The sequence below is a fragment of the Morone saxatilis genome, unplaced genomic scaffold, assembly GCF_004916995.1.
Source record: "Morone saxatilis isolate NCDOM2014 unplaced genomic scaffold, NCSU_SB_2.0 Contig16, whole genome shotgun sequence".
Classification (NCBI taxonomy): Eukaryota; Metazoa; Chordata; class Actinopteri; family Moronidae; genus Morone; species Morone saxatilis.
The window spans coordinates 19668990-19694510 of record NW_023339718.1 but is presented as its reverse complement, the minus strand read 5'-3'; the positions used below and the strand labels follow the sequence as shown (position 1 = coordinate 19694510).

Below are 25521 nucleotides of genomic sequence, written 5' to 3'. Positions count from 1 at the left end.
GAGTAAATTGACAGAAAACTACTGGCAAGTATTTTGATTAACAATTAATTCTTCTAGTAATTTCTGAAGCAAAAATACTAAAGTATTCCTTAGTTACAGCTTCTCAGCTCTAAGCATTTGCTGCTTTTCTTTGCCTCATGTGATAGTAATCTGGACATGTTTGGATTTTGGACTGTTGGTTGGATAATTTTTTTTTTTTACAATTTTCTGACATTTCTTAGACCAAATGATTCACCCATTAAAGAACCAGTGTGTAGGATTTAGTGGCAAGTGCAACCATGTGGATGCAGTTCAGCCTTTGTATGTAGGAGAAACTACGGTGGCAGTGAACACTGACGGAGTCAACTATTCTTATTTTCATGTGATTATACACTAACACTAATGAAATACATATAATTAATATTGTATTCCATTTCTTGACCCTACGCATGATTTGTGCTGTTTTATTTTTTTATATTCTAATAGCTGTATTTTTAAAGTATCAAACTGATTTTTTGAAAGAACAGGACACAATGTATAGTATTTGTTTACCATGGAGACTGTTGTTTGGCCTCAGTTGGTTGGGTTGACCTTGGTGGAGGTGTGGTTTGGGTGTGAGTGGGTGTGGCTGGAGGCTCTGCCTTCTTCCCACTCCCCGCTCCAATAGTATGTGCTACGAGGTCCAGAACAGACCTATCCAGAGCAAACCAACCTGATGGTGGCCTGAGAAAGAAAAACAGTGTGGAAAAAATGATTGTACTGACAGCTAAATAAAAAGCTACTGGATACATACTTGTTAGTAGATCAACATATTGTTGGTTTTGGTCTTTTGAAGGTATTTGTTATAAAATATCTCTTCTCTCTCCTTTTAACTTACCTGGTTGTTTGAGCTTTTGGCCTCTGCTCAGCTCCCTCCACCCTCGAAGGAGAACCAACACTGGATCCAAAGAGCCTGCCCCAGCGCAGACTCTGTCCCTGAGACGGGCTCTCCTCTTGGGCTGCAGGTTGGGCTCCAGTCCCTTTAACCTTCAGAGGTTTTATCTCTTTCTCCTGGTTGACAACGGACTCTGGCGGGCTGCCCATCCATGAAGGCCTTCCCCTGGATCCAACTGACTCCCCGCTAGAGCTGCTGCTGCTTTTCCTGCTTCCGAACCCCTCCCCTTCTTGGCTCGACTCAGCCCCCTCCACCACTCCCTCTCTGGTGGGCGGGAGCTGGCCATGTCGCCTCTCTGAAGACTTCTTCCTCTTCTCAGTCTTAATAAACTTTGACCCTGCTGCGGATTGGTCGATGTAAACCTGGGAGGACTGCATGAGCTGGTACCACCAGCCTGCCTGTCTCTCTTGCCGCTGACGCCCCTCGTTCGCCATATCCTTCTCTTTATCCTTCCTCCTGTCCTCCTGTCCATCCTCACCTTCTCCTTGGCTCTCTTGTCCTACGCCTTTCACTCTCTGCCCACCCATCCCCCTCTCCTTCCAGAGATTGGCAAACCCCACTTCCATCATTGTCTGTCTGCTAACAGGCCCGGCTGTAATGCTCTCAGGTGTGGCCGCCTCTTTCCTCAACCTTGAATTCACTCCCTCTCTTCTCGACCCGACCCCTTCCATCCGCGGCCATGTTCCCTCTCTTCTCAGCATCGCCCTCTCTTTCTTCCCCCCCTCTGCACCTGAGTCTCTGACCATTTCGCTTACAGTGGTGCTCCATCCCCTCATGAGCTGGAAGGTGGAGCGTGTTGATTGGTCGACACTCTGGCCTGCAGAGCACAGCTGCTCCTTGCGACGGAGGTGCTCCTGGCCCTTTTGAAGAAGATGTGGTTCAAACAGCAGGTCCAGGTCGAAGGGGAGGAGCGACAGTGGCTGCAGCAGGAGGAGGAGCTCCTCAAAGAGCGGCTGACACGCCCCCTGCGACAGGGGAAGGAAACCCCATGGGTTGTAGTGTGCTGCTATGATATCTGAGAAAAGTAAAATAAAACAGGAAGAATATCAGCACTAGATTCAGAAGAAGCAAGACTGTATGCACATATGGACATCAAATAACTATCTGGGTATTTGAAGATGGATGAATTACCAACCGAGTCTTACCTTCATGTGTGTAGAGGTGATTGAACCAGAATTCCAAAGATTTTAGACTGAAATATAAAGAGAATCACATTTTAAAAACCATCACTCTCCTACAGGAGAACCTTCTTACATTCAACACCTGAGTCTATCATTCATAAGGTGTAAAATTGTATTTGAGCAGGTAAAACAAAGTCTAACATGACTAAACCAAAATGCCTTTTAAACACACAATATGAGTCAGTCAATAATTATTCAAATGGGTGTGAGCAGCTCTGAAAAATCACTGGTATTGGTATTCAAAATTTGACATAACATATTTTTTGGTCACTTGGGGGCAGCGGAAACAAGATGTGAACACAACATTGACAGCTAAACAGTTAGCTGAAACTTGGAATAAAGCTGCAGGTTCAGCTGATACAGTAATTCTCCTTAGGTCCATCATTATGAGTGACCACTTTCACATTGTCATTTGGTACATTGTTATTATAAAAATATCGATTATAGCCACTTTACACCCCAGACCCCTAGGATGAGAAACATTGGTGTAAAGAATATCTGGATGAAAGGACTCACTTGAGCAGGCCAAAGATGAAGGCGTTGAGTCTCATGCTGTGGCTTGTGAGCTCAGAGTACTGGCTGACCTTTGAGAATAGGCTGTGGAGAACACGTGTGGACGGTCCTGATGGAGACAAACATATAAATATGTTACATATTGTATACCCTAATTGTTCTCTAACCTCATATCATTCTCATTATATAATTGTGATATAATCAGTCTGCAAATATGATACATCTGTCTCAATATAAAAATATGTCACCTCATGTTCAACTTTTCTAAATCATGTTTTGAATCAGGTTTGTAGACTAAATATGGTTTTTAGATAAAAAGTATGGACAACANNNGCTTTAGACATACAGCATTCATACCAGTTTGTCACTAAAATAGGACAATATTTTCTCACCCAGCTGTGTGGAGGCCTCCACCAGGCTCCAGGGCTGACAACGGCGCTGTCCGATGATCAGGTCCAGCACGTAGGCCTTCAGACCGTCCTGCAGCACCTCATGCAGGGCTGGGCACAGGTACTTCAGGATGAGGTGACCCACGTTGGGACTCACCCAGCTGTTCCCCAGCTTAGCCTGGCAGGGTTGCGGAGAAACATTCGGGAATAAAGGAAATTAAAGTGAAACAATCAGGGAATTGGGAGGCAAGATGTGGGGTCAAAGATACAGAATGATGCAAACCTTCTGGTCTATGTTTGCCAAAACTGCCTTTCTCTGTGCAGATAAGTTCACTCTTTTTAAACTTGTGAGCATATAGTCATAATAGAGAAACAGAAAGTAAATATATAATCTGTTTGCTTTAGCCTTTAATCAATAAATGCCCTTTGACTCTGTGGATTAGACTGATCTGCAGCCTAGCTGTTATCAGCTCTGTGTAAATAAACACATTCTGTGCCAGACTTCCTGACTGATGCGACTGAAGAAAGTGAAAATCACAAGGGCCCAATTAAATTTCTAAAAATGTTTGTTGTGTTAGTCCCATGGCTTATGCGCTTTATAATTAAAAAAAAAAATAATGGGGAAGACAAGTGCCTGAAACAAACTTACACGCATATAAGCCCCTAACATGATGTGACTGACACTATGCTTGCTCTTAAACTACACATCTGGGAATGGCAAACCTCCTTTTAAAAATACACATTTTATCAATTAATAAACAACTTGATAACTGCTGTTGCATAAATTGAACCCAGACGAATGGTGAATGTGTGAAATGGCGCCAGATTAATGTGAAACTAATGTCATTTACCAACAGGAAGGTTTGATGTTCTCTTGTACTCTACACTGCAGTGGTAATCAGCCAGGAGAATCTGCCCTCTTTTTAACTACAGTCATCAATATGATTCACCAAAAACTCATACCTTTACATCTGGATCTCGACTGGTGCCGAAGTGCGCCACAATCAAATCCACTGCTGTGTTCACGGCTTTCACCAAAACTGATAGAGTTAGGGGAGAAAAGAATAAAGGAAGAGTTAGTCAATTATCCCTTTTGGTTTCCTGTAACTACTGGTTTTCCTGTTTTACTCTCTTCTGCCGGGACGTGAGACACATTAGATCCAAATTTAGCACACATTTTTCTGTGCCTTTGTGCGTGCAATCTGCATAGATTCAGTGTTTCATTTACTGGAACAGCAATACTTGTGCAATGAACAGCTGGGACTGCTTTCTAGGAATTTGTCCCATCAGCCTTTCTCAGAAAACAGCCAAACTGTGCTTCTTGGCTATGAATCTGTTAGATAAATAAAAACATCTCTGGGATACAATGTATTTGAAACAAAGGTGGAAAAGGCCCAGTAAATCTGTCCCTCTGAGTCCTGTTCAAGTACCCTTCAGCAGTGTAGATGGTAAACCACACAGGATGTCAAACCAGTTGATCCAGCTGAAGGATGGTCTCCCTGCCCATTATACGACACCCTGCTGCTTCAAGAGGCCTTGAATTACTCTCCTCACTGTCAAGTAGCGTTTATACAGTGAGGGGCACTTGATTTAACCACCTTTCAACACCATCAGTACTCCCTGACAATAACACCACATTCTCAGGAATTGTGATCCCCTAAATTGTAATTGGAGATTGTTATTTGATTCTGTCTGTGGTTCAGTAGTATTCTTTTGTTGCCTCACAGTACAAAATAGTGTTTCCCTGAATTAAGATGGAGACAAGAACAGGACGTCTATGCTCAGGTAGTCACTGTGGTCTTATAATGGTTTATAATTTACTGTTGGTGTATGATGCTTGAATTGAAAGGTATGAGACATTCAGAGGTGTAAATAGAGACAGAAAACACCAAAAAGGCTACAAAATCTCCTGAATTATGGATGTAAAGATACACTCCACTCATGATTTTTCAAGTTTGTTAACAAAATGAGATTGAAGACAAATTTTGACTAACTTTAGTTCGCCACAAAAAATCCACAAAATATATTTTCTCTTGTATTTTCTTTATCAAATGATATAATCCTTTTTATTTCTAAGGTATGGAATAAACTGTGCATATTTCCTTTTCCTTGCCTATACAATAATTGATATTACGATTAATTTTTAATCTCACTGATTTCAATCTTCACATACTAGTATTGCAATTTAACTCCCTATCCCTATTGTTTCCTGGTCATTTTAATTATAACTATAAAGCTCTCTTTATAATCTCCTATCATGTGACCACAATTCCATTCTTAGGTCATGTGATGAAAATCTATCTCCATGGCAATGGAGCAACTCCTTCTGCTGAGGAAGGACATGAGTTGTGGCTGAAAGCCTCAGAAACATCAAAGTGATGTAATTAGATTTGTTCTTATTAAATCTTTATTTATCTTGTTCTGTTGGTATGAAAATGGGACGCTTGAACTTGTTTTCTGCACTTGGATCAGTACTGGATCAGTATTCACAGACAGCTATCAACAAATGCAATGAGCAGCACACAGTGAGACATTTGGTCGTTTAGCATTCAGCAATTCAATATTTAGAGACTTCCCAGTGATTTCCACTGTCACTGTCCGTCATGCACACACACACACACAAACACATACACAGAGACTCACTTCTCTTCTGCGTCAGGTCCACAGAGATGTGGGACTGTGATGAAGAGCAGGAGGAGGAGGAAGTTGAAGCATCGGGGGAGAGGCAGAACTCCTCCGGAGGCTTCTCGGTCAGGGAGAAGTAGTCCGGCAGGTAGTCGCTGTAGCTCTGCTGGAGCTTAACTGATTGACCCACTGCTGAGACACACACACACACACACACACACTTGGATGATCAGACACACATATAAACACACACCACCACTTTTAAAAGCATGAGAAGCCTTGAGGTATCCTTATGCAACTGTATGTGAGACCTTTGTGAATCTCTAACATATTTGTTCTCGAAGGAAACCTGTGACAGTCTTTTATCAGTGACTTTACCCTCAGATAATAAATTCTTTGGACTTTGAAGAATATTAATACTTTAGGTCTATTTTTCAAATCTCTTTATAATCCTGCATTTGTTCCAACACTGTCTGTAAAATGATGTGCACCATTGAGCCGTCCCAGCGTGTGGCCGGATAGGGCTGAAGGGAAATCGAACACGTTCCGTCTGGCAGGTCGCGGTCCCCCACCCCTTCCAGGGTCCAGGCGGGCAGTGTGGCCCCCTGAGACCCTCTCCATTCCCAGAGGGTTTCGACGACGATACTCCCTCCACTTGAGAGCCTGGGGAGAGAGGTGGTGTGCTGTTGGGGAGGGGAGGTGTCGATCAAGGGGTTGGTGGTCGAGTTAATGGATGGATTATTGAGGAGACAGATAAAATAAATATATAGGATAGAAGCAGAGAAAGAGGGGTAAGTGGAAAAGATGAAGGGAGGCCAGTAGAAGATTTAAGTCCATGCATGAAGGGAGAGAAAAAAAGAGAAAAAAACAGTAAGAAGGTAGAAGAGCTTAGCTTCTTTTAAAGAGTACATCAACACTGAATTACACAGAATGTAATCACTATTACATAAGTGAACCCCCTAGCAATCTGTTGTCTTATAAAAGCAGAGAACCACTATAATTATTAAGATTCTGTGTTTCATTTTTTGTGGAAAGCAGGTGTGGATGAATTGAAGTAAATCAATTCAGAATCAATGCTGCACTGCTCTCTGTGGGTTGAAACTTTATATCGTGCACAACAACAAGTGATTTAAAATTAGACAACTACCCTCCCTGTGATGGTTTACCAATGTAAGACTATCAGTTGACTAAATTACATTTTAGTTCCTTTTAATGTAAACCTGTTGACTGATTCTACGGACTGATAGTTAGAAGAAAGCAAATGTAAAGTGAAGTGATAAAGGAGAACAAAGAAGGAAAGATAACCATAGTTATAGTTAAAAAAAAAAGTATAAAAAATCTGAAGTAGAACCTTGTCAGGTCATATTTTATATTGTGGTATAGGATTGACAACCACAATGCATATTGCCTTTTACAAAACTGTGAATGTGTTTTGCATTTTCAACTGCATCTTTAGGAACAACAAATGACTAGACAACAAAAATTTCAAAAGGGTTGCATGGGCTCTGACATTTTTAAAAGCTTGGCTTTGACACTGATGTGTTTTTTGCTCAGTAATCCCCACCATTATGTGTTTACAAAGCAAAACTTCAAGCAAACCTCAAAACAGTTTATAACCCTGACGAAGACCTACAAGTACGTTGAAACTTGTTGTACTTTTGAATTATCTTACGATCAAGCCATGTAACTAATACAGGCTTATCTTAACTTCTATATTATTGCTGATCCTTTATTCAAGTGCCTGAAGTTTGCTTTTGTATACATTTTAAGATTCCAACCTTTATTTCCTTCAGGAGCAGCAGCATTTTCTGGTGAGAACAACATGAACACGAAGGACACAAGATAATTCTTCTGGAACCTACCATTATGTGTCCTGGCTCCGGGTCCTTTGCTTCCTTCCATGTAATTTCCAGAGTCCAGACAGCCCAGCGGGCTCAGTGTGTCACTGGGGAGTGCTGGTAAACTGGCCAGACCTCCACGATGGAAACAGTGTCCCTGCACCGCTGGCAACATTGGTGGCACCGTTCCTCTCTTTGCCCCCAGGGATGGAGGTGGAGGTGTAGATGGTAATGGCACTGAACCCCCTCCCTGCTTTCCTGTCGGTGGGGTGTGCAGGGGGCCAAGGCCTGCTGAAAGCGGGCAGGAGAGGCTGTGTGGTGGCTGAGGGCTTGGGGTGCACGTGGAGCAGGTCCCAGAGCTGGTCGCCCCCTGGAGCCGAACCGGGGAGTAGCTCCCAAGAGGCGAAGGTCGAACTGAGCCAGGAGGAGGGGCTGCTGCAGTCCCCTGGTACCCGTGCACATTTTCAGTTGCATCTTCACTGTCCTCCCCCACCGGACCTCCCGAGTCAGAACCAGAGCCCGAGCTGGAGCGGGCCTGCATCCCAGAGTGGTAGCCTGTGAGCAGGGGCAGCAGAGGCTTGGGCTGCGGGGGTTTGGAGGCGAACTGGTGGTGGAATGTGAAGGGCTGGATGGGGAGGGTGGTGGGCCGCTGGTCCTTCCTGTAGCGGACCACCGCCGGGCGGCTGTCTGAGGAACTCGAGAGACCACCTGGTTAAGCATAAGAAGAATGGCAGGGATGGAGAAAGGATGGAGGAGTCAAATGGAGAGTAAAAGGGAAAAAACTAAGAAATATGTAGAATAGAGGCAATCGAGGCAACTTCATTATGATACTATATTAGAAACACCCATATATAACATAATACAATTCAACAGCACCACAAACTACAGCCTGAAAATGACCCTTAAGTTGATTCAATAGCTCTCTTTACCAAAACTGAACATTATAACCTTCATGAATAGAGGATTTATTGCAGGTCTGTTCTATTGAATATGCAGAAATGTGTACCTAATAAACTTGCAATGTTTGCCACAGGAGAGGATTGCAAACAATGTAAGATTAAAGTTCAGGCTTTAATTTAGGCATACAACGAATAAATAATTCACTTTTTGATTAGTCAAGCAATTATTTAGTGACTATAACATCAGTAAATAATCAAATTTGTTAAAAAGGCCCACCACAATTTTCAAAAATCCAAGTTGACAGCTATAAATTGCTTACTTCCAGCCAACAGTGAAATGCTCACATTTCTGAAGCAGGAACCAGTTAATAAACAACGGAATAATTATGATTAGTTCCGTTGATCGACTAATTGATTAATCTACTAATCCTTATGGTACTAATCTGTATAAGTGTTAGAACTATTAGAAGTGAAACCAAACATAAAAATGCCCTTCCTAACAGAAAACTGCCCAGTCATGAGTCACAAAACTCGACAACAGCCCTTATCACAGACAACCATGCCACTGTTGGACATTGCTCTGACAGGCTCACGTGTGCGCTCGTGCACACACACACACACGTACAAAAACATATTCAGAGAGACTCACAAAGACACACACATAGACTAAACCTGAAGGCACTGCGTCAGGAGAGGCACCACGAGAAGCCTTTTTCTGCACTTCTTCTCTGCCACTGAATCAGTATCTGTGTGTTTTTCTGTGAGTGTGTTCCTAGATCCAGTGCAGTGTATGACAGAAAGAGGAGTGTGTGACGTCAACGGTGTTGCGCAAGCTGTTTGTCACTTTAAGCCCGGCCCACCAATGCCACCTGAGCTGCGTGCAGCGAAGTCTCTCAACCCCAGAGGGCGGCATTGAGCTGCTGGAGAAAGATGAAGAAGGAGGGAGGAGGGAGGACCGCTACACACCCAGCAGCAGGCCAGATCTCCCACTGGGGATGGAGGATCGAAACACTCCCTCCTATATCTGCTCCGTCATCCCTCTAACTGCCATTTTTTTTTCCTTTTGCTCTTCCTCTCCATCTCTTTTTCTCTCCTCAACCACCTCTCCTCTTTCCCTTTTCCATCTGCTTATCTCCTGCCTCCTCTCTTTCTCTTCTCTTTAGCTCCTCTACATCTTTCAGAGATGAATCCATTAGATGGCCGAGGCTTTTCCTTTGCAGCTCAGCACTTCATGTTAGCATCATTAGCGAGCGAGCTGCTTCCCAAAGGCTTTAAAAGAGGCCTGTAGGCTGCGGTGAAACAACGCAGCTGACTCAAGTGAAGTTGATCTGATGAATAATATATGTACCGAGATGCTGCACAGCTTCTCATTAGAATCTTATGTCATCATTGTCTGCATGGATACATTGTTAGAGGATATTTTTGAGGCATGTGAAAGACACACCTCGTTCTGTGGAATGACCTATTTTCTCAAATCACTTTATCAATCGCCCCCCTGCCTTCCATCTCACCGTTGTTTCCTCTGCCTCACTGCCACAGACAACTAACAAGCCCCAATTGAACAGCTTAAAGCAGGAGGGGAAGTGCTCTTTTGTTCTAGCACCTGGACTGGTGGACTATGGAAAGATAAACCTGTACAGTCAGCACATAGGCAACTGTAATGTATCTGTTATATGTATATTGTATATTATATTACATTGTTGTTTTTTCCTTGTTTGAAAATCTTGAATTAGACCATCAACTAACACTAATTTTCATTATCAATTAATGTGCAGATTATTTACTTGATTAATGGATTTATTGTTTGGTCTAAAAAATGCTACAATTTCTCAGATGTCTTCAAATGTCTTGTTTTCTCCAAACAAGACATTTGATATTCACAAAAAAGCAAATATTCACACATGAAAAGCTAGAACCAGTGATTCTTTAACATTTCGTGCTTATAAAATAACAATTATTGTACCAACACATTTTCAGTAATTCTCTCTTTTTAATCTGTAGACTAATTGAGCTAATTTAGCTACCATTTCTGCTCTAATAATAATAATAGTTTGATAATATCCCTGGTCTGATTGTTTGACTGTAGGTGTACATAGCATATGAGGTTGGTGAGTACTGACATCGGGTCTGCATTAATGTTGATAATTTGTGGCAATCAAATAGGTTTTGATTTCAGTATGAGATCAGAGGTTTGCATATTTGCACATTTAAATTTGAATTTTCCATTTTTGATGATAATGTATGTAGGTATTTGATTATTGGATTTCAAATGTATTTATTTACTTGGCTTGGAAGTTTATTATCTGCAGGATGGAAAAGGTACATTTACAGAGTTTATTCACAAGATTTGGGCAGAGGCCACCTTGGAATGTGTACGTACATTCCTCCGTACTGATGTATATATAGACCATATTGCCTATACCATGCTCATTCAAAGCTTGAGTTACAAAACTGACATTCATAATATGAACTTGGACGAGAACAAAACAACTATTCCAATATATAGCAAACAAATTCAGTGTAAATGAAGCAGAACATTGTTTGTTTATACTTGTGGAGGCTGGTAATGGTAACCAGAGGGCAGGATGGTTCATTTTGAATAAAGCTGGTGTGATGCATTTTTAAGGAGAAATCAGTTTAAAAGTTTAAAATGAAAGTGTACTACCACATGCAAAGACCTCTTTAAGACCTATTTCTGGGGTCGGGATCTGTCCAGAAACTAACAAATGAACACTAATACGTGTTCCCTTTTTAGGTGTAAACAAAATGGTGGGCTGACACAAAGTGACAAAGCTGATTTAAATCTTTAAGTTTTTTTGTCAAAATAATTAGCTGAAGAAACTAAGCAGGAGTCCATTGTTAATTAAACACCATCATAGTAACGTCACAATAAATTTGTATAATGAGATTATTTTTCTTCAAATGTTTCTAAAATGACTTTGGTCCAGCTCCAGTCCATATAAAACTGTGAAGGAGGACAGCTGGAGATTCCTGGGACAGTCCTCTGCTGGAACACACACTCTTAACTGTCTCTGGTTTTATTTCAGTGGAATTCCAAGCACTCGCTGTTTGTGTGTGTGTGTGTGTGTATGTGTGTGTTTATCTAACCAGACACGCATAGCAGGCAGCTGCAACTCAGTTTCCTAAGGTGATGGTAGTGTCTGTGAATGCAAAAAGTCTTTTCAGATAAATGATTCTGCACTGTCATTGTCAGTGATAAACTATTTCATGGTTTAATTAAATAGATTATATGATAGACACATAGACAGCCTTCATCAGGTTCTGAAGCCTTGATGAAGGGTCTGGGACGTATTTTTCCATTGATTCTTGATCTTTATTTTGGCCACTGAGTTCCCTAAAATACATGCTCAAGTGTAAGATTAATATATGGCATCTCATAACTATTCTTTTAATGATTTTACTATACAGAGAAATTGTTCTATTTATTCCAAATACACTGAAAATCTAATACGCATCACTTCTTCCGCAGCATTTTTTTCCAGGAGGCTCCCACAGTGTTCCACAGCTAGTTTGATTCTACGATTATAACAATAAATGTATCCCTTTAGGAAATTTTGTCTCTCTTTTGTCTCCCTCTGCAGAGAGGTCAGAAGTCAGGCTCAGCTACAGAACAGCACAACAGGATGAGGAGGCAAGATATCTTCCTTTGTTGACTGAGTGCTATTCTGCTGCCACTCGCTGACTCTGCTGAATATTTCAAAGGCGCTATATGTAGCATTTTAACAACAATCAATAACGTCCTTAATACATTTGCATGAATAAAAGTACTCAATACAATACAAACAATCTTTGATAACACTGGCAGCAGCTGCCATCCCTATGCTCCATTTGACATTGTTAGCTGCTGAGTTTCACATTTTCTTCATTTTGGGAAACAAGAAAAAGCTAAAGAGTATGCGTGTCATGCAAGATTTCAGCGACTCACTGGTTTGTTAACCAACAACCTGAGTCTGTAGAAGTTCATCACTTCTCGTCACCATTTGAATAAACCAGAAACATGATGAAAGTCACAGCACCTTTCAATAACAGGAGAGCAAGTAAATGTTCTGCGGAGAAAGAGAGGTGACACCATTTTTTCCCATCAGCATGAAGAAGCTTCTGTAACTTTCTCTGACCTTCCCTCGTTTTTGGGACGAGTCAGGCCTACAGGCTCTCTGGATCAGAATGACACACGCACAAACACAGATATGCAAACACACAGCCACACGCACAAACACAGCAGACCCGCACACAGCTCAGTATGCTGATGTAGAGCTCATTCGGGGGTTTCTCTGCACCTTTATCTCCTCTCTCACCTGATTGTTATTCAGAACACGTTTGGCCCACATCAACCCTCCATTCGCCTCTAAAGCTGAGGATACACACTCTGCGTCACTCTGTTCGGAGCACATCTATACATGCTTGCCCAAAAATGGTCTAAACATACAGAATCAAATAAAACCATACACATATCATACACACATAAGACGCATACAGCATAGACATTGTCCCAAATGTGAACAAACACACCTTTTTAGAGCTTTTTAGCATCTATTAGCTTGTTGTTTTGATTTTACAGCCAGCAGCTAAAGAGCCACATATTTTTACTCAGGAGCTGACCAAACCAGGGCTAAAAGAAGAGTGAATACTGGTTAATGTTTCACTCCAGATGCTATGCTAATGTGGCTGTGATTTTGCTGGATATGTAAATAGGCAATAGTTGACAGTAATGTTTTTTAATGTGCACAAAATAAATTAATATAGTAAGAGGTGACATACCTTCAGCCTTGGCCCTGGTCTCCCTCGCCCCCTCCAGGTGTCGCTCAATGCTGCCCTGACTATAACATCTGGTAAAGGGTACAGGTGACAGGCTTTGACTGTCAATCTCCACGCGCTGCTCTGGGATTGGAGAGAAATCCACCGAGGAGTGAGAGTGGGAGGAGTAAGTGGAGGAGAATGGGTCTGGGGCTGCTTTCGATGATGGCGACCCCCCTGTGCCTCCGTTTCTCCGCTTGCTTCTCGCAATCTCTGCGAAGGAGGTGACCCGTGGAGGAGGAGCCTGGGCCGGGGTGGCGCTCTCGCTGAGCCGGACGGGGCAGCTCAACATACGCTCCAGAGATCCGAGCCGAGGAGATGGAGACTTGTCCAGGTTGCGGTCGTAGCTGCGAGAGCGGGGGCGGCTTCCCGAGGGGCCTCCACCTCCGATACCACCCCGGCCCGCCACGGGAGGGGAGATGTTGACATACACCTGGCCTTCAATCACAGGAGCAGCTTCAGTCCCACTGGTTGCGTGCTGATTCTTCTTCTTCTCCTCCTCTTCTTCCTCTTCATCTTTATAATCTCGCTGGATGAAGATAAATAAGGAAAGAAAGAAGAGAAAGGTTTGGTGGTCAAGTGACTTAAAATCTTTAGGACAGCAAACCAAATACCTCAACTGCCTTCAAGCCAGGTTTCCTCTGGCACAGTGGCAAGTTTACTGACTGACAGTAATAGTGTTAAGCTCTGACTGCTAAAATAATCATCGGACATGATATCAGATAACCCTAGACAGTGCCTGCGATCTAAATTGAGCCAGTGCCTGACTAATACCAGTGTCACGCCTATCTGAAGTCCAGGGTTACTGCCATTGTCATAGGGCCTTCAGTTAAATTAACGTACTATGTAGTTGCTATTTATTGTTCCCTTACTTTTGGACTGTAATTTTCCCATATCACCTTTATCTATGCTTTCTATTTTGATTCATTCCATTTTCCTTGCCTTATTTATACTCTGACAGTATTTCTAAATACTCGCTAAACTAAGTACTTCTTGGTGTAAATCTAAATTCACTGCCTAAACTTGATTAATTATGCATACCACCGGCGGCAAGCTGTGTTTTCCAAGATACTGAAGAACTGGAGAAAAAATCAAAGAGTCAGAGAAAATGTTAAATGTTTCAATTTCTTTTTGTCATTTGTTTGGATTATGTAATGATCTGGATTCTTTAAATCTGTAATCATCGGTTCTACCTTATAACAAATGCAGTTAGCTATCACTGTTTTACACGCAGAATAACTGCACCTAAAGAAGCATACTGTAAGCTAACTAACATTATAAGCTAACTAATAACCAGAGAGACCACAAAAGGAAAGAAGTGTAATCCCAAGAACCAAGTAAAGGTACGGCTGGTAAATAAGACAGGTAGTACAGATTTATTTAAACTCTAAGACTAGTGAAAACATTTCTTTTATTCATATATCTCTACTATGTCATCAGGCATTCCAACAATATGAAAAGTGATGGGGTTTTTGTTTTAAAAGTGTGATGAGTTTGTTGTGATATATCTGTGGAACAATTATTAGTATTTTTTTAATACCTGAGTTTTGGTACCAATAGCAAACTGGTACTTATTTAACCTTTGTATAAACACAGGCAGCCAAACAAAAAATATATGATCAACCTGGCTGCATGTCTAACTTGGTTTAAACAAATATGTATGGTGAACCTGTCCATACAGCCATTTCATTAACCTCTGTGAAATTCAAGTATCCTGCTTATTTTAATAGAGTTAGGCTTCTCTACTAACCCTAGATGACTCTCCATCTTCGTCTTCTTCTTCCACGCCCTCCTCATCAGCTCGCTGCCTGAACAGGAAGTACTCGCTGGGCTGGGTCGGGGTGGGGCTGCCTTTGCTGTGCTCATCGGAGCAGCTGTTGACTGAGGAGCCTGCGGGACTTGGGGACGACTGGGACGAAAGGTCACAGGTGACCAGCTTGTAGTAGTTCTGGGTGGCGACAACCAGGCGCGCCTGACTCTGCAGACAAGACACAAGGTCTCCGGACGACCCAGAATGTGGAGGGTGGTAAGAGTTGCAGTTGGCGTCAAGGTCAAGAGCCCCCTGATGCTCCACCGCACAGGAGCAGGTGGAGGAGGTGGACAGGAGTGGTTCACGGATGAGAGGGAATGTGCTGCCAAGGCAGGAGGGCTGTTGCTGTGATGAAGGAGGTTCAGTTGGGGAGGTGTGAAGGTCCAAATAGAAAGCCCCTCTGGTTGAGTCTCGCTGGTTTCCTGGTGGATCAGAAACAGATGAGGTGCAGGAGTGGTCAGTGGAGCTGTTAAGGTTGGTGTGCCCAGAGACTGGTGGTTTCTCCGGGACACCGTTGTTCATCTTGTTGTAAATGGCGCTGAAGTTTACGAGCACGCCATCCGAGCTGTTGCAAGAGGAGTCGCTGCCGTAGCCTTGCTGGCACTCTGAGAAAGGCTCTGGGAAGGCTTCAGGGAAGTGCTGCGGGTAGTTCTGGGAGAGTGTACAGCAGGAGCAGTGCTGTGTGGAGGAGCTAGAGGAGTATGAACCTGTCTTGCTGCTTCGCCCACACCTCATAGGATGATCTTCATCTTCTTCATCGTCATCGCCCCAGTCATGCTCTCCACAATCCATGGATATGTTGGAACAGCTGCTGCCGTGGCGCCGCTGGCTGTCCAGTCCTAGAATGTCCAGGTTCTCCAGGTGGTTGGACAGATCCGAGGCTATGCCCCTCAGGGACTCCCGACCGCTTCCACCCACTGAGCTGTGCAAAACAAACGGCTCAGAAGCAAAGCCAAGGTCATGTAAGTGGAAAGAAGCTATCGCATCATCTATGGCAGAGTTAGTGGTACTGTGGAGATGAAAAGAGGAGTCTTCAAGGTAACCGCTGAGATTGTCACCATCCTCCTCTTCTTCATCCTCGTCATCTTCGGTATTCAGAAGGAAGGGATTATGACGCAACGGATTCCTGTTCCTAGGTTTGGCTCTGGGTAATGTGTGAGCTGTTATCAGCTGGTCCTCTGAATTGCTGGAGGTAAACGATGAATCATCGCTTGCTGTGCTGCCTCCTCTCCCGCCGCCCTTCCTCTCTTTTCCTCCGTTGTGGGAGGACCAGGTGCTGCCAGAGGTCTGGATCAGGCTGCTATAGACCAGAGCCTCTCTCTGAAGGACGTCCCTCTCTGGTAGGGAAGTGGTGCGACTCAAACCTAGGTTCTCTGGTGGGCTAAATGGGTTGCTTCTTTTTAGTGAGGCTCCGCAGCCACCCTGCCGCCCACCTGACACCTGGCAGTGTACCAGTGGGATATGATGCACAATCAGGGTCTCGCCTGACAGCTTAGGAGGGCTGTCCATGGTCCAGGAGGAGGGAGGTTGGGACTGGAGCAGAGGGAGGCCCTGTGTGGGTGAAGGGGAAGGTAGATGTGTGTTGTGTTCAGGGTTGTGTTCACACTCTGCTTGCTGGGTCTAGCTCTGCAGGGCTGCCAGGGATTTGGAAGGAGAGGTCGGGGAAGTCAACACTGTGGTCAGAGTGGTACATCTGGAAAATACGAACAGAGAGAGAGAGAGAGGGGAAAGATGTTATTGGACCAGGCAAATACAAGCACTGAAGCACACACACACATGCAGGGTACATGATCATGAAAATCATGTACATGATCATAAAAACCATGTACAGAGAGTCAAGGAAACAGAGTGAGAGAGCAATCAATAAGATGATACCAGTTAATTTCTTCATTCCAAAATGTTCGTGAGACAAATAAACAATGCCAAGTGTCCTTTTATCCTTGACATCTCATTAACTTTTTGTGTTTCTCTTTATTTTTTTGTGTTTTTTGCCTTTTGACAAGAGATATAAAGTCAAGTTCACATATACAATGTATTTAAGGCCCAAAAACATTTGGTACTCCAGTGACTTGGTATTGTACCGTAAAGTTTAAGGAAATTTAAAAAAAGAATGGTTATTATCAATAGAGGCTTATTTATGCACCAAAAGCATCATAAAATAAGCTTAAGCATAATCTAAAACAGCTCCAGTAACAGTACAGAACTCTATCATTCTAGTCTCATTTGTACACTAAACAGGGTGAGTCAGCACCATGTGAAGTGGAAACAGTGACATCCACATACACACACACACACACACACACACACCAAGCAGCTGACTCTTAAACAAGGCTATGATCTCATCCCCATTCGTACACTACACCCTAAATCGGCCGATTCACACAACAACTGTTTCCGTGGCTATAAACTGTCGCTGTAAATAAAGATACATCCATAAAACCCTACAATCAAAATCTCTCTGCCTTAAGATTCACACTCTGTTAGGCTAATAAGGTATTTGCTGATCATAGTTTATTTTAAATAGCTGATTTAAAATTATGGAACAGTTTTAGCACCGTGCTATCAAATTCATAGACATTGACAGTACACTTGGTTGCAGATAATCACACACTGGCATACATAGAGTCTGTCTTCTTTCAATTGCAGGTTATTAAGTTTTACACTGATGAAACTTTATTCCACAAGGTTACAGGAGTTACCTGTAGTGGTTTCAGATGCCAATATACAATATGAAAACAAGAGCTTCTATCTCATGTCAGTGGTATTATTTAGTACTTGTGTTTCTTATAGTTGAGACCTCATTTTCATGATGCTTTCTGAATTGTCATGTCAACAGTTTTCTTATGTGACTAGCTGTAGAAGATAAACACACTGAAAGTCATTTTTCCCATCAGCCTTTCACTCCCTCCCTTATCTAAAATTACACGAAACTCTTGCAGCTTTGTTTTGCAGTAGACAATGTTGGACATCGCACAGTATTAAATGCAGTTTAACGGCTGGGAGGTGCTGATAATTTTGCCCATTTGTTTATGGGTATTTTGCTATAATCTCAAATTAATGTGGAAATTATTTTTTTCCACTTGAACCACCTTTCACCATCGTTTCTCAGTACAACTGTTTTTAGATGCATGGATATTTCTGTTGCCAAGGTTACTGCAGCCTCACTGTCTATTGGCCATCTTGTCAGACTCAGGTTAATCAAATTTAGCTTGTGTAAGTTTATTCAACCCTGCCAATGTCTTTAATTTTCTCCAGTTAAGCATTAGAAGGTACAATATGAGCTGGATTAGGAATGAAAGTTTGCTTTAAATCGCCTGTTCACCGGATCATGACCTGGACCAGATGAGTACTAACTAAGACTTAAAGTAATCCCTCTATTATACCTGCTTAGTAAAACATAATCTCTGACAGTAGGTCGGAAAAAGCTAATTTCAAAAGTTTGGTTTTTAAATCTTGTTGTTAGTGGAGAGAAAGAAAAGTGGGTGCCAAGATTTACAGATTGAAGAAAGAAAGAACGAAAAAATTTTGGACTAAAAAATGAGCAGGAGATGAGAGCAAGAACCAAGCCAAAAGGTAACGTTAAAGTACATTATAGAGATGTACAAATACAAATGCACATGGATAATAATATACGAATGAAACTGCTGACGAGATCTTTGTGGGCACAGTTACGAACAGGTGCACAGTTAGAGCACTGCTGCATCATTTTTATGGCTCAATAAAAGATAAGAGAAAGGCCAGCTGAGGCCGGAGACTGCAGCTCTAAAGCTAAATGTTAGCATGATGAGACAGGTTGACTCAGGAGCAGGGTAATAGCTGAGATGTCAGCCTTGACAAATGACCTTTTTAAACAGAGGCCTGGAATGGTATGAGCTGTCAGGGAGGCCTCAGCTTCACCTAGAAGGAAGTGGAGCTCAACCTTTTTAACAAAGGAACTGGCTGCCCACAACCTCCTGCTGCTAGAAGCAAAAATAAAGTCCATATATGAACTTTGACAGATACTGACTGACTTTCTTTTAGTATTTTGACTTGATTCATTATTGAGGGAAAGCAACCATTATGTTTTACCTTATTTGTCACATATTGTTACAGCTGGGAGTCTTGTTCAATAGCACCCTCATCATAGCTGTTAAAGGTTGGGAGAGCTTATTAAATTATTATTCACCATACAGATTTTCCCCTTTCCAGTCTAAGCCTTGAGTCGGTATTTATCCAGACACAAGCCCACTTCTCCAAGCCCTGCTGCTCAAATACAGTATTACTCTTACACTACACATGTGAATCACAGCAGACATATCATGGATGAGACCAGAATGATTTGGGGGAATGACAACTATAGAAGTGTCAAAAATAAACATTTAATGCTAAAAATCATTAAGAAGGCTTTTGCTAACCGACAGAGGAATTCCTGTTTTTTTCGTTATCATTGTAAATTAAATATATATTTGACGTCAAACAAAACAAGCAATTTAAAGCTTTCTTGGTTTCAGAGAAATTGCGTTTATTTTTCAAATGTTTTACACTAAAATTAGTAATTGAATATATAAATGATGTTGAATCAATAATTAAACTAATCAGGAGTAGCAGACCTAAATTAAAGCTTAAAATGAATTAACATTAACTGCATCCAGTCGTCTAATATGTCATGACTGTTATTTTTATCTTATTTTGTTTTTCATTTCTTTTTTTTTTCTTTTTTGTACTAACTATAATTTATAGTCTTGAAATTCCTTTTACTGTGATTTACCTTATCATTGATTGTAAAGAACCCTGTAACTTTGTTTTGAAAGGTGCTATACAAATAAAGTTTAATATTATTATTAATGACTTTATAGGGTTACTTTAGGTGAGTGCATTTTGTATATCGGTACGTGGTAACGGAAAGAAACAGTCTACTACTACTACTTTAGTAACCTGACGCCATGGAGGAAGTCAGAACTGATCTTGTTACATAAGACCAAAGAGGAACACTTTCAACTGCAATTAAAGGCCAAATCCAGTAGTAGCGATATCAGAGTTGTCCCTCTAAATATTGTCCTGTTGCGTAAAACATAACGGACAATTCAACAGAATAAATACCAGTTAGTAAGAAGAAAAAGGTCAAACAAGTCAACAACACACAGAAGCTATATCTATGGAGGTTATTTTGCTCCATATAGGTTCACATATCTCATTACGAGGATGTTAACAGCACCGGACTATTTGATAGCATTCACCTTGCTCATTAAAGCTAGCATATACATAGATGTTAAGATTTACAATAAATGCTCAGTCCGAAACAATCTATACCAAGACAACTTTAAAGTATCTGCAGTCTCATGGTTCCTGTCCGTGGAACGTGACAGTAATAAGATTAGCTTAATGGTTCCAATGAAGAGTGCAGGCAATGTTAACACCAGACAAGGGAAACTAAAATTGGTTTAAGAGATTAGCTGCAGGGTCAGGCAGGCTAGCTTGTGTGATGTGTTTAGACCAGACAGTCGGTGTTAACATATTCTACTAGCAAAACTTTCTGAGGTTTCTTTTGTCTTTGGCTTTATATTGTGTAACCTCTAACCCTTTTTCATTAACTGTTCTTGTGGATATCCTTGTACAAAGAGTTCTGACACACCCTTATGATAAATGACAAAATTAAAGCAAAAGTCATGGTCAGAGGGATTTTGAAGTTAATGTGTTTTCCACAGAGGATCAAACTGTTTGCCCTCTATTTTCTGGTTCAGAGGCTGGTAAGCAAGACGGCTGAGGACAAAATACCTGTATAGAGAAACGCAGCAAGTCAGACCACACAAGCACACACACACATGCAGAAAAAGATGGTGCATCCATTCTCTGTCAGTACAAAGCAACAGCTCCGTCTAATCTTGGTTTTGTGAAGAGGCGGCTCAGATCAGCCAAAGATTTTCCGGGTGAGCAGCATACACTACCGAGTACAGGCAAGAGGGAACTTTACTTTTAACACAATACCGTGCACCATCATTTTAAGCTTGGAAAGGTATAGTGGAAGTGCTTAGAGTGGGAGCTGTGGAAATCCTCTTTATCGGTTTTCCACCTACAGAGTATTAATATACTCCTGGATGTTTTCATGAATGTTACATGGAAGACATAATGATCAGTACTGTCTAGTTCTTTACACCACCTTTTCACCACTTCTTGTATTCACTGAAGGTGCGAAACTTGATTTCTTCCCAAACAATAGCTCTAATGTACTGAAGGTAAGTTTAGTTCATTCGGTGCCAAGTGGGACTTCTACAAAAAGCAGACATTCACTTGAAACTCACTAAATCAGAACTGAATGCAATGCAAAAGACACCTTGGATTTTCTTTTGCAGCATGGTGACTATCAGTGAAAAACTATTTAAATGGATTTGGATTAACCTCTCTAATTAAACTCCTCCACTATAATGGAGTCTTCTCTGTGTTCGCTGGTACCAAAAGTACCTACGTGACACTGTTCTCAGTAAGGTGAGACAGTTAATGTCTTAATTGGGTAGGACTGCAATTGTCCAAAGACATTAGTTGGCTGCCAAGAACAATTTCAGTGAAACTGCTGTTAGATTTTGGGTCAGGGAAAGTACCTGTTTTTACAAAAACTATTTGCAGATAGTTGAAACCTGTGACCGATGACCCTTTGGTGTGCAAACCTAATAAGATTTCATAGCTTTTATGATCTGTGGTCAGCCTGGTTCATTTTATTTAGGGTTGAAATCATAATATTGCAATTATTTCAACAGATACTGCGATATAATTCACAATTAGTGTGGGAATGATCACATTTGCATCACAAATTGAATTGTCACTGAAAAGACTCCTAAAACGATGATGTGAAATTTGTTAGGGTCTGTAGCAAACAAACATGTTTGGTTTGTAGACCAGGGCATCTCTGCAGAACCAGATTCATTTATTATTATGCTATTTTGTCACACATTTTACCTTTATAAAAAACTGCAGCTTAAAGCGATTTGCATATTGCATTTGGCCATATCGGTTTTATTGAAATATTGCATGATGCAAGCTCTTCTGTGTGATATTTATAATACATTCATCAGAGCTGTTATATAGCGTTGTGTGATGCTGGACTCAACACTGCCCCTTACATGAGTGACACAGTGAACATATGCATATAGGCTACCAAGCTATTTAAGTATTCAAGTCCACACACAGAAGCTGAAACAGAGAAACTTGTGAATAGGCCATTGAATAGACTCTGCCGTTATGCTCCCCCACAGCCTGAGAAACTATCCGAGGATGCAGCTCAATAATGGGACATTCATACTGAACATGCACGTAAAATGATCAAAAATATCTAAACATTCCTCTACATTTAGTGTCCAAAATCAAATAATTGTGCTCAGGACTGAAAAGTTTAAAATTCACGTTGTTCACCAGTCAACAAAGAGCATTTTACAGAGTAGATCCGGCTTCTAACATTCAGACAATGTTCCTCTCCCTTTAAGCCAACAATAACACCACCGAAATCTGTGTTGTTACCAGATTATAGCAGATCAGATTGGATAACGGGTTAACAAGAACAAAGAGGCTGAGCCTGGCCAATCAAATTTCATTTCCCACGCAACATCAGAAACCCTAGCTACAACGCCAGCCAGTCAGGGGGAGCCATGCTGTGAGAGAGGAATTATGAGAAAACAACCAAAAGAAGAGGGGGAAAAAGATAAGAAAGAGGAAAAATATGAGTACATCAGAAACAAACTCAAGTAACCATGGTAATCAGTGTGGTGATAACAGTAAGAGGCAAAGGAGATAACTGTGTTAGTCTTTACCCATGTCACAGGCTTTTTTGTTCCAGTGCTTAAATACAATCAGTACTGGCTGCTATCGCTTATCTCATTCTTTACTACTAACACAATTTCTGTCTGTATGAAAGCCTGAACATTTTTGAAAACTGTTCTTATTATTACTTTTAGGCCTTTCAAAATTTGATTGGTGGACTAGGATTACAATACCTTCCCCTGCTTGGACACTTTCTAGCTTTTTTCCCTGCCCATACTATTTTTTCATGTATTTCTGGATGTGATACACCTTTTAAATGCTTGTTAATTTTATTTTTTTGAATTTCTTTTATTCAGGTTTGCAAGAAGCATGAATATTGGACTTGGTTAATGCTGCTCCTGTGTCTGGATGCTCTGACCATCACGCACCCATATTTACAGCTAAACAGCTATGAGCTAGGCCGTCTGTGTGTCTGCGTGTGTGAGACAGCTCGCCTTGCCCCATGCACACTATAGGCTCAGACAGAGAGAGATCTCTTTTGGATTGGGAATAGCTAAAATGCATAATTAAAACTTACAGTACTGATTTATTTTAGGTTAGTTATGTCTTTTTTGCCCCAGTTGCAAACTTAAAAAATATAAACACAGATACAAACAGGAGCACATATTCTAACCCGACTTCCCTCCCTGGTCTTGTTAAGCTTCAGATTGGGTTTTTCTGTTGCTCGCTATTCAAACATAACAGAGTGAGAGAAGAACAGTAAAGGAGAAGAGAGAAATACCACCAGGGTTTTCTATCAATGTCAATACTCAGGGATTTATTGAGGGTTCTTGTAAGAGCCAATTATCTTTTTATTTTTCTCCACAAACACATCCTTAATGGGTTCTTTGGAAACCTCCACATTACTGTATGTCATCATTTTGGAGAGTAGGGTGGGAAATTGACCTATTTGTGAAACTCAAACTGAGGGGAAAGCTGTAACAAAGGACATCCTCCCTCTTATATCATCGGGGCTGTACTTCCAGGAATAAGTCTGAGTCCGGGAGGGGGGCATCCGAGTGAAGGCGCACCCTAGCCAGACAGAGACAGACGACACAGCCAGAGGAGGTGGCAATTACGATGATGAATGTAGTCCACACTCACAGAGCGACTCATGTTTATTGAATGCAATCTTGTAGCTATTTGTACAATACAACAGGGAAGAAGACAGCCTTTTTGCGTAGAGGACAAAATAGATGCTAGGTTCCAAAACACAAAGGGGCAATAAGTCACATTTTTATTGACCTGTAGCAGACAATTAACATAATTTATTTATGGTTGGTTGATACAGGAGCTTTCTACTCCTCCTTTCTAATCATGATTCACAATGAAACCCATTATCTCTTCAGTGGTAAGAACATTCTCCATTATTAACCAAAACCTTAAGCACAAACATTTCAGCTACAACTGCTTAGAAACAAATTAATCAAATTCTACATACATGCATGTTACATAATAATATTCATACAGTATTACCCCTCTATTTCATATGACTGTTAGATCTAGATCTAGATTTGGTTTCCATCAAGTTAAATGTGACGTACGTGTTGGTGTCACTGTAACTGGTGGGTATGGGAATGTGAGTGAGGCATTAAGTAATAAATGATCCGTTCTATCATTGTTATATCATCTGGGTTTTTCAGAATACAATATCCATATGCAAAAGATAATCCTGAAGTAAAATTTTAAATGTTAAAAAATAGAACATAATTTTACAATCCCATAATATGGACTTTCTACCATCTTCAAAATACAGTGAGACGTGACCCTTGTTTTCTTGTTTGCAAAAGAAGAAAAAGTCATTTAAATGCTGTTTAAACTGTTACTAACCTAAACAAATCTAAAAAACAGTTATGTATTAATGTAGATGTGTAGATGTCTTTTGATTTGCAAAAGTCTAAACAAAAATAACCGGCTTGGAGGACGTGCAGCCATTCTTGAAGGAATACTCTTTTCTGGTTTTCTTGTTGCTATTCTTGTTTTATTCTGATGCTGTAATGACATTTTGCTGCCTGTTTATTTAGGCTGCCCACACTTTCAGTGATGATGATTGTTCAGGATTGTCGCTGTGAACTCATTTTTCATGTATCCTCTGTTCAGTCAGTCTCTGTTTCTCCTGCACCAGTGGCACTGTCTGGTTGTTGAGTTACACGCTCAGTCTTTTGTATGTGTGTGCGTGTGTGTGCTGCTAACTGAATGAAAAGAACTTTTGTTTGTTGCACACATTCACCATCTCACAGCAGGGCCAAATAAAGCCTGACAAAAAGAGTGAGAGAGCTAAAAAGGAGGAATACTGAAACCGAACAACCTTGAAGGTCTGTTGGGACTGTTGGGTTTGTCTCACATCGCTGCATACAGCTCAAACTACAACAACTCAGTGTGTTAAGCAAGAATTCTATGTCTAACCAGGAAGATATAGTATATCAAAAAATCTAGACAAATAAGTAGGGGAGAAAAGAGGGTATTCAGGGTGGAAATTTCCCACCAACAGCAGCCAAGTAAAGTTTGTCAAACCAGACACAACTGCAGGTTAAAAATACACAATTTAAAAGGTATCACCCTATACAAAAATTACTACTTCTAAAGGTTACTTCTAAAAATCTGTCTTGTCTGTAACACGTCTATACAACAACACAATATTGTTTTTGTGGGCTTTTAACAGATAGATAACAAGCCTAAGAGTTTATCGCCACAGTAGCAGCGATATATACATATATACACAATACTGTATATTTTTTTATATTTCGTACACTGTTTTTTGCACTGCTATT

At 41.2% G+C, this 25521-nt stretch overlaps 1 protein-coding gene across 4 annotated transcripts in view; it reads right to left on the bottom strand.

Moving 5' to 3' along the window:
- rusc2 (RUN and SH3 domain containing 2) overlaps positions 1 to 25521 on the bottom strand; it is a 39159-nt gene that overhangs the window by 2746 nt on the left and 10892 nt on the right. Inside the window, exons 2-12 of one of the 4 annotated variants that reach the window (XM_035657743.1) lie at positions 14924 to 16676; positions 13138 to 13702; positions 7484 to 8167; positions 6113 to 6304; positions 5640 to 5813; positions 3960 to 4036; positions 3000 to 3174; positions 2611 to 2716; positions 2059 to 2105; positions 857 to 1928; positions 532 to 702 (exon numbers count right to left, since the gene is read on the bottom strand). In XM_035657743.1, the coding sequence (XP_035513636.1) occupies positions 532 to 702; positions 857 to 1928; positions 2059 to 2105; positions 2611 to 2716; positions 3000 to 3174; positions 3960 to 4036; positions 5640 to 5813; positions 6113 to 6304; positions 7484 to 8167; positions 13138 to 13702; positions 14924 to 16492 (4832 nt within the window). In that variant the 5' untranslated portion in view covers positions 16493 to 16676. The remainder of the gene's footprint in view (positions 1 to 531; positions 703 to 856; positions 1929 to 2058; positions 2106 to 2610; positions 2717 to 2999; positions 3175 to 3959; positions 4037 to 5639; positions 5814 to 6112; positions 6305 to 7483; positions 8168 to 13137; positions 13703 to 14923; positions 16677 to 25521) is intronic. The other 3 variants (XM_035657744.1, XM_035657746.1, XM_035657745.1) reach the window with 3 other exon arrangements.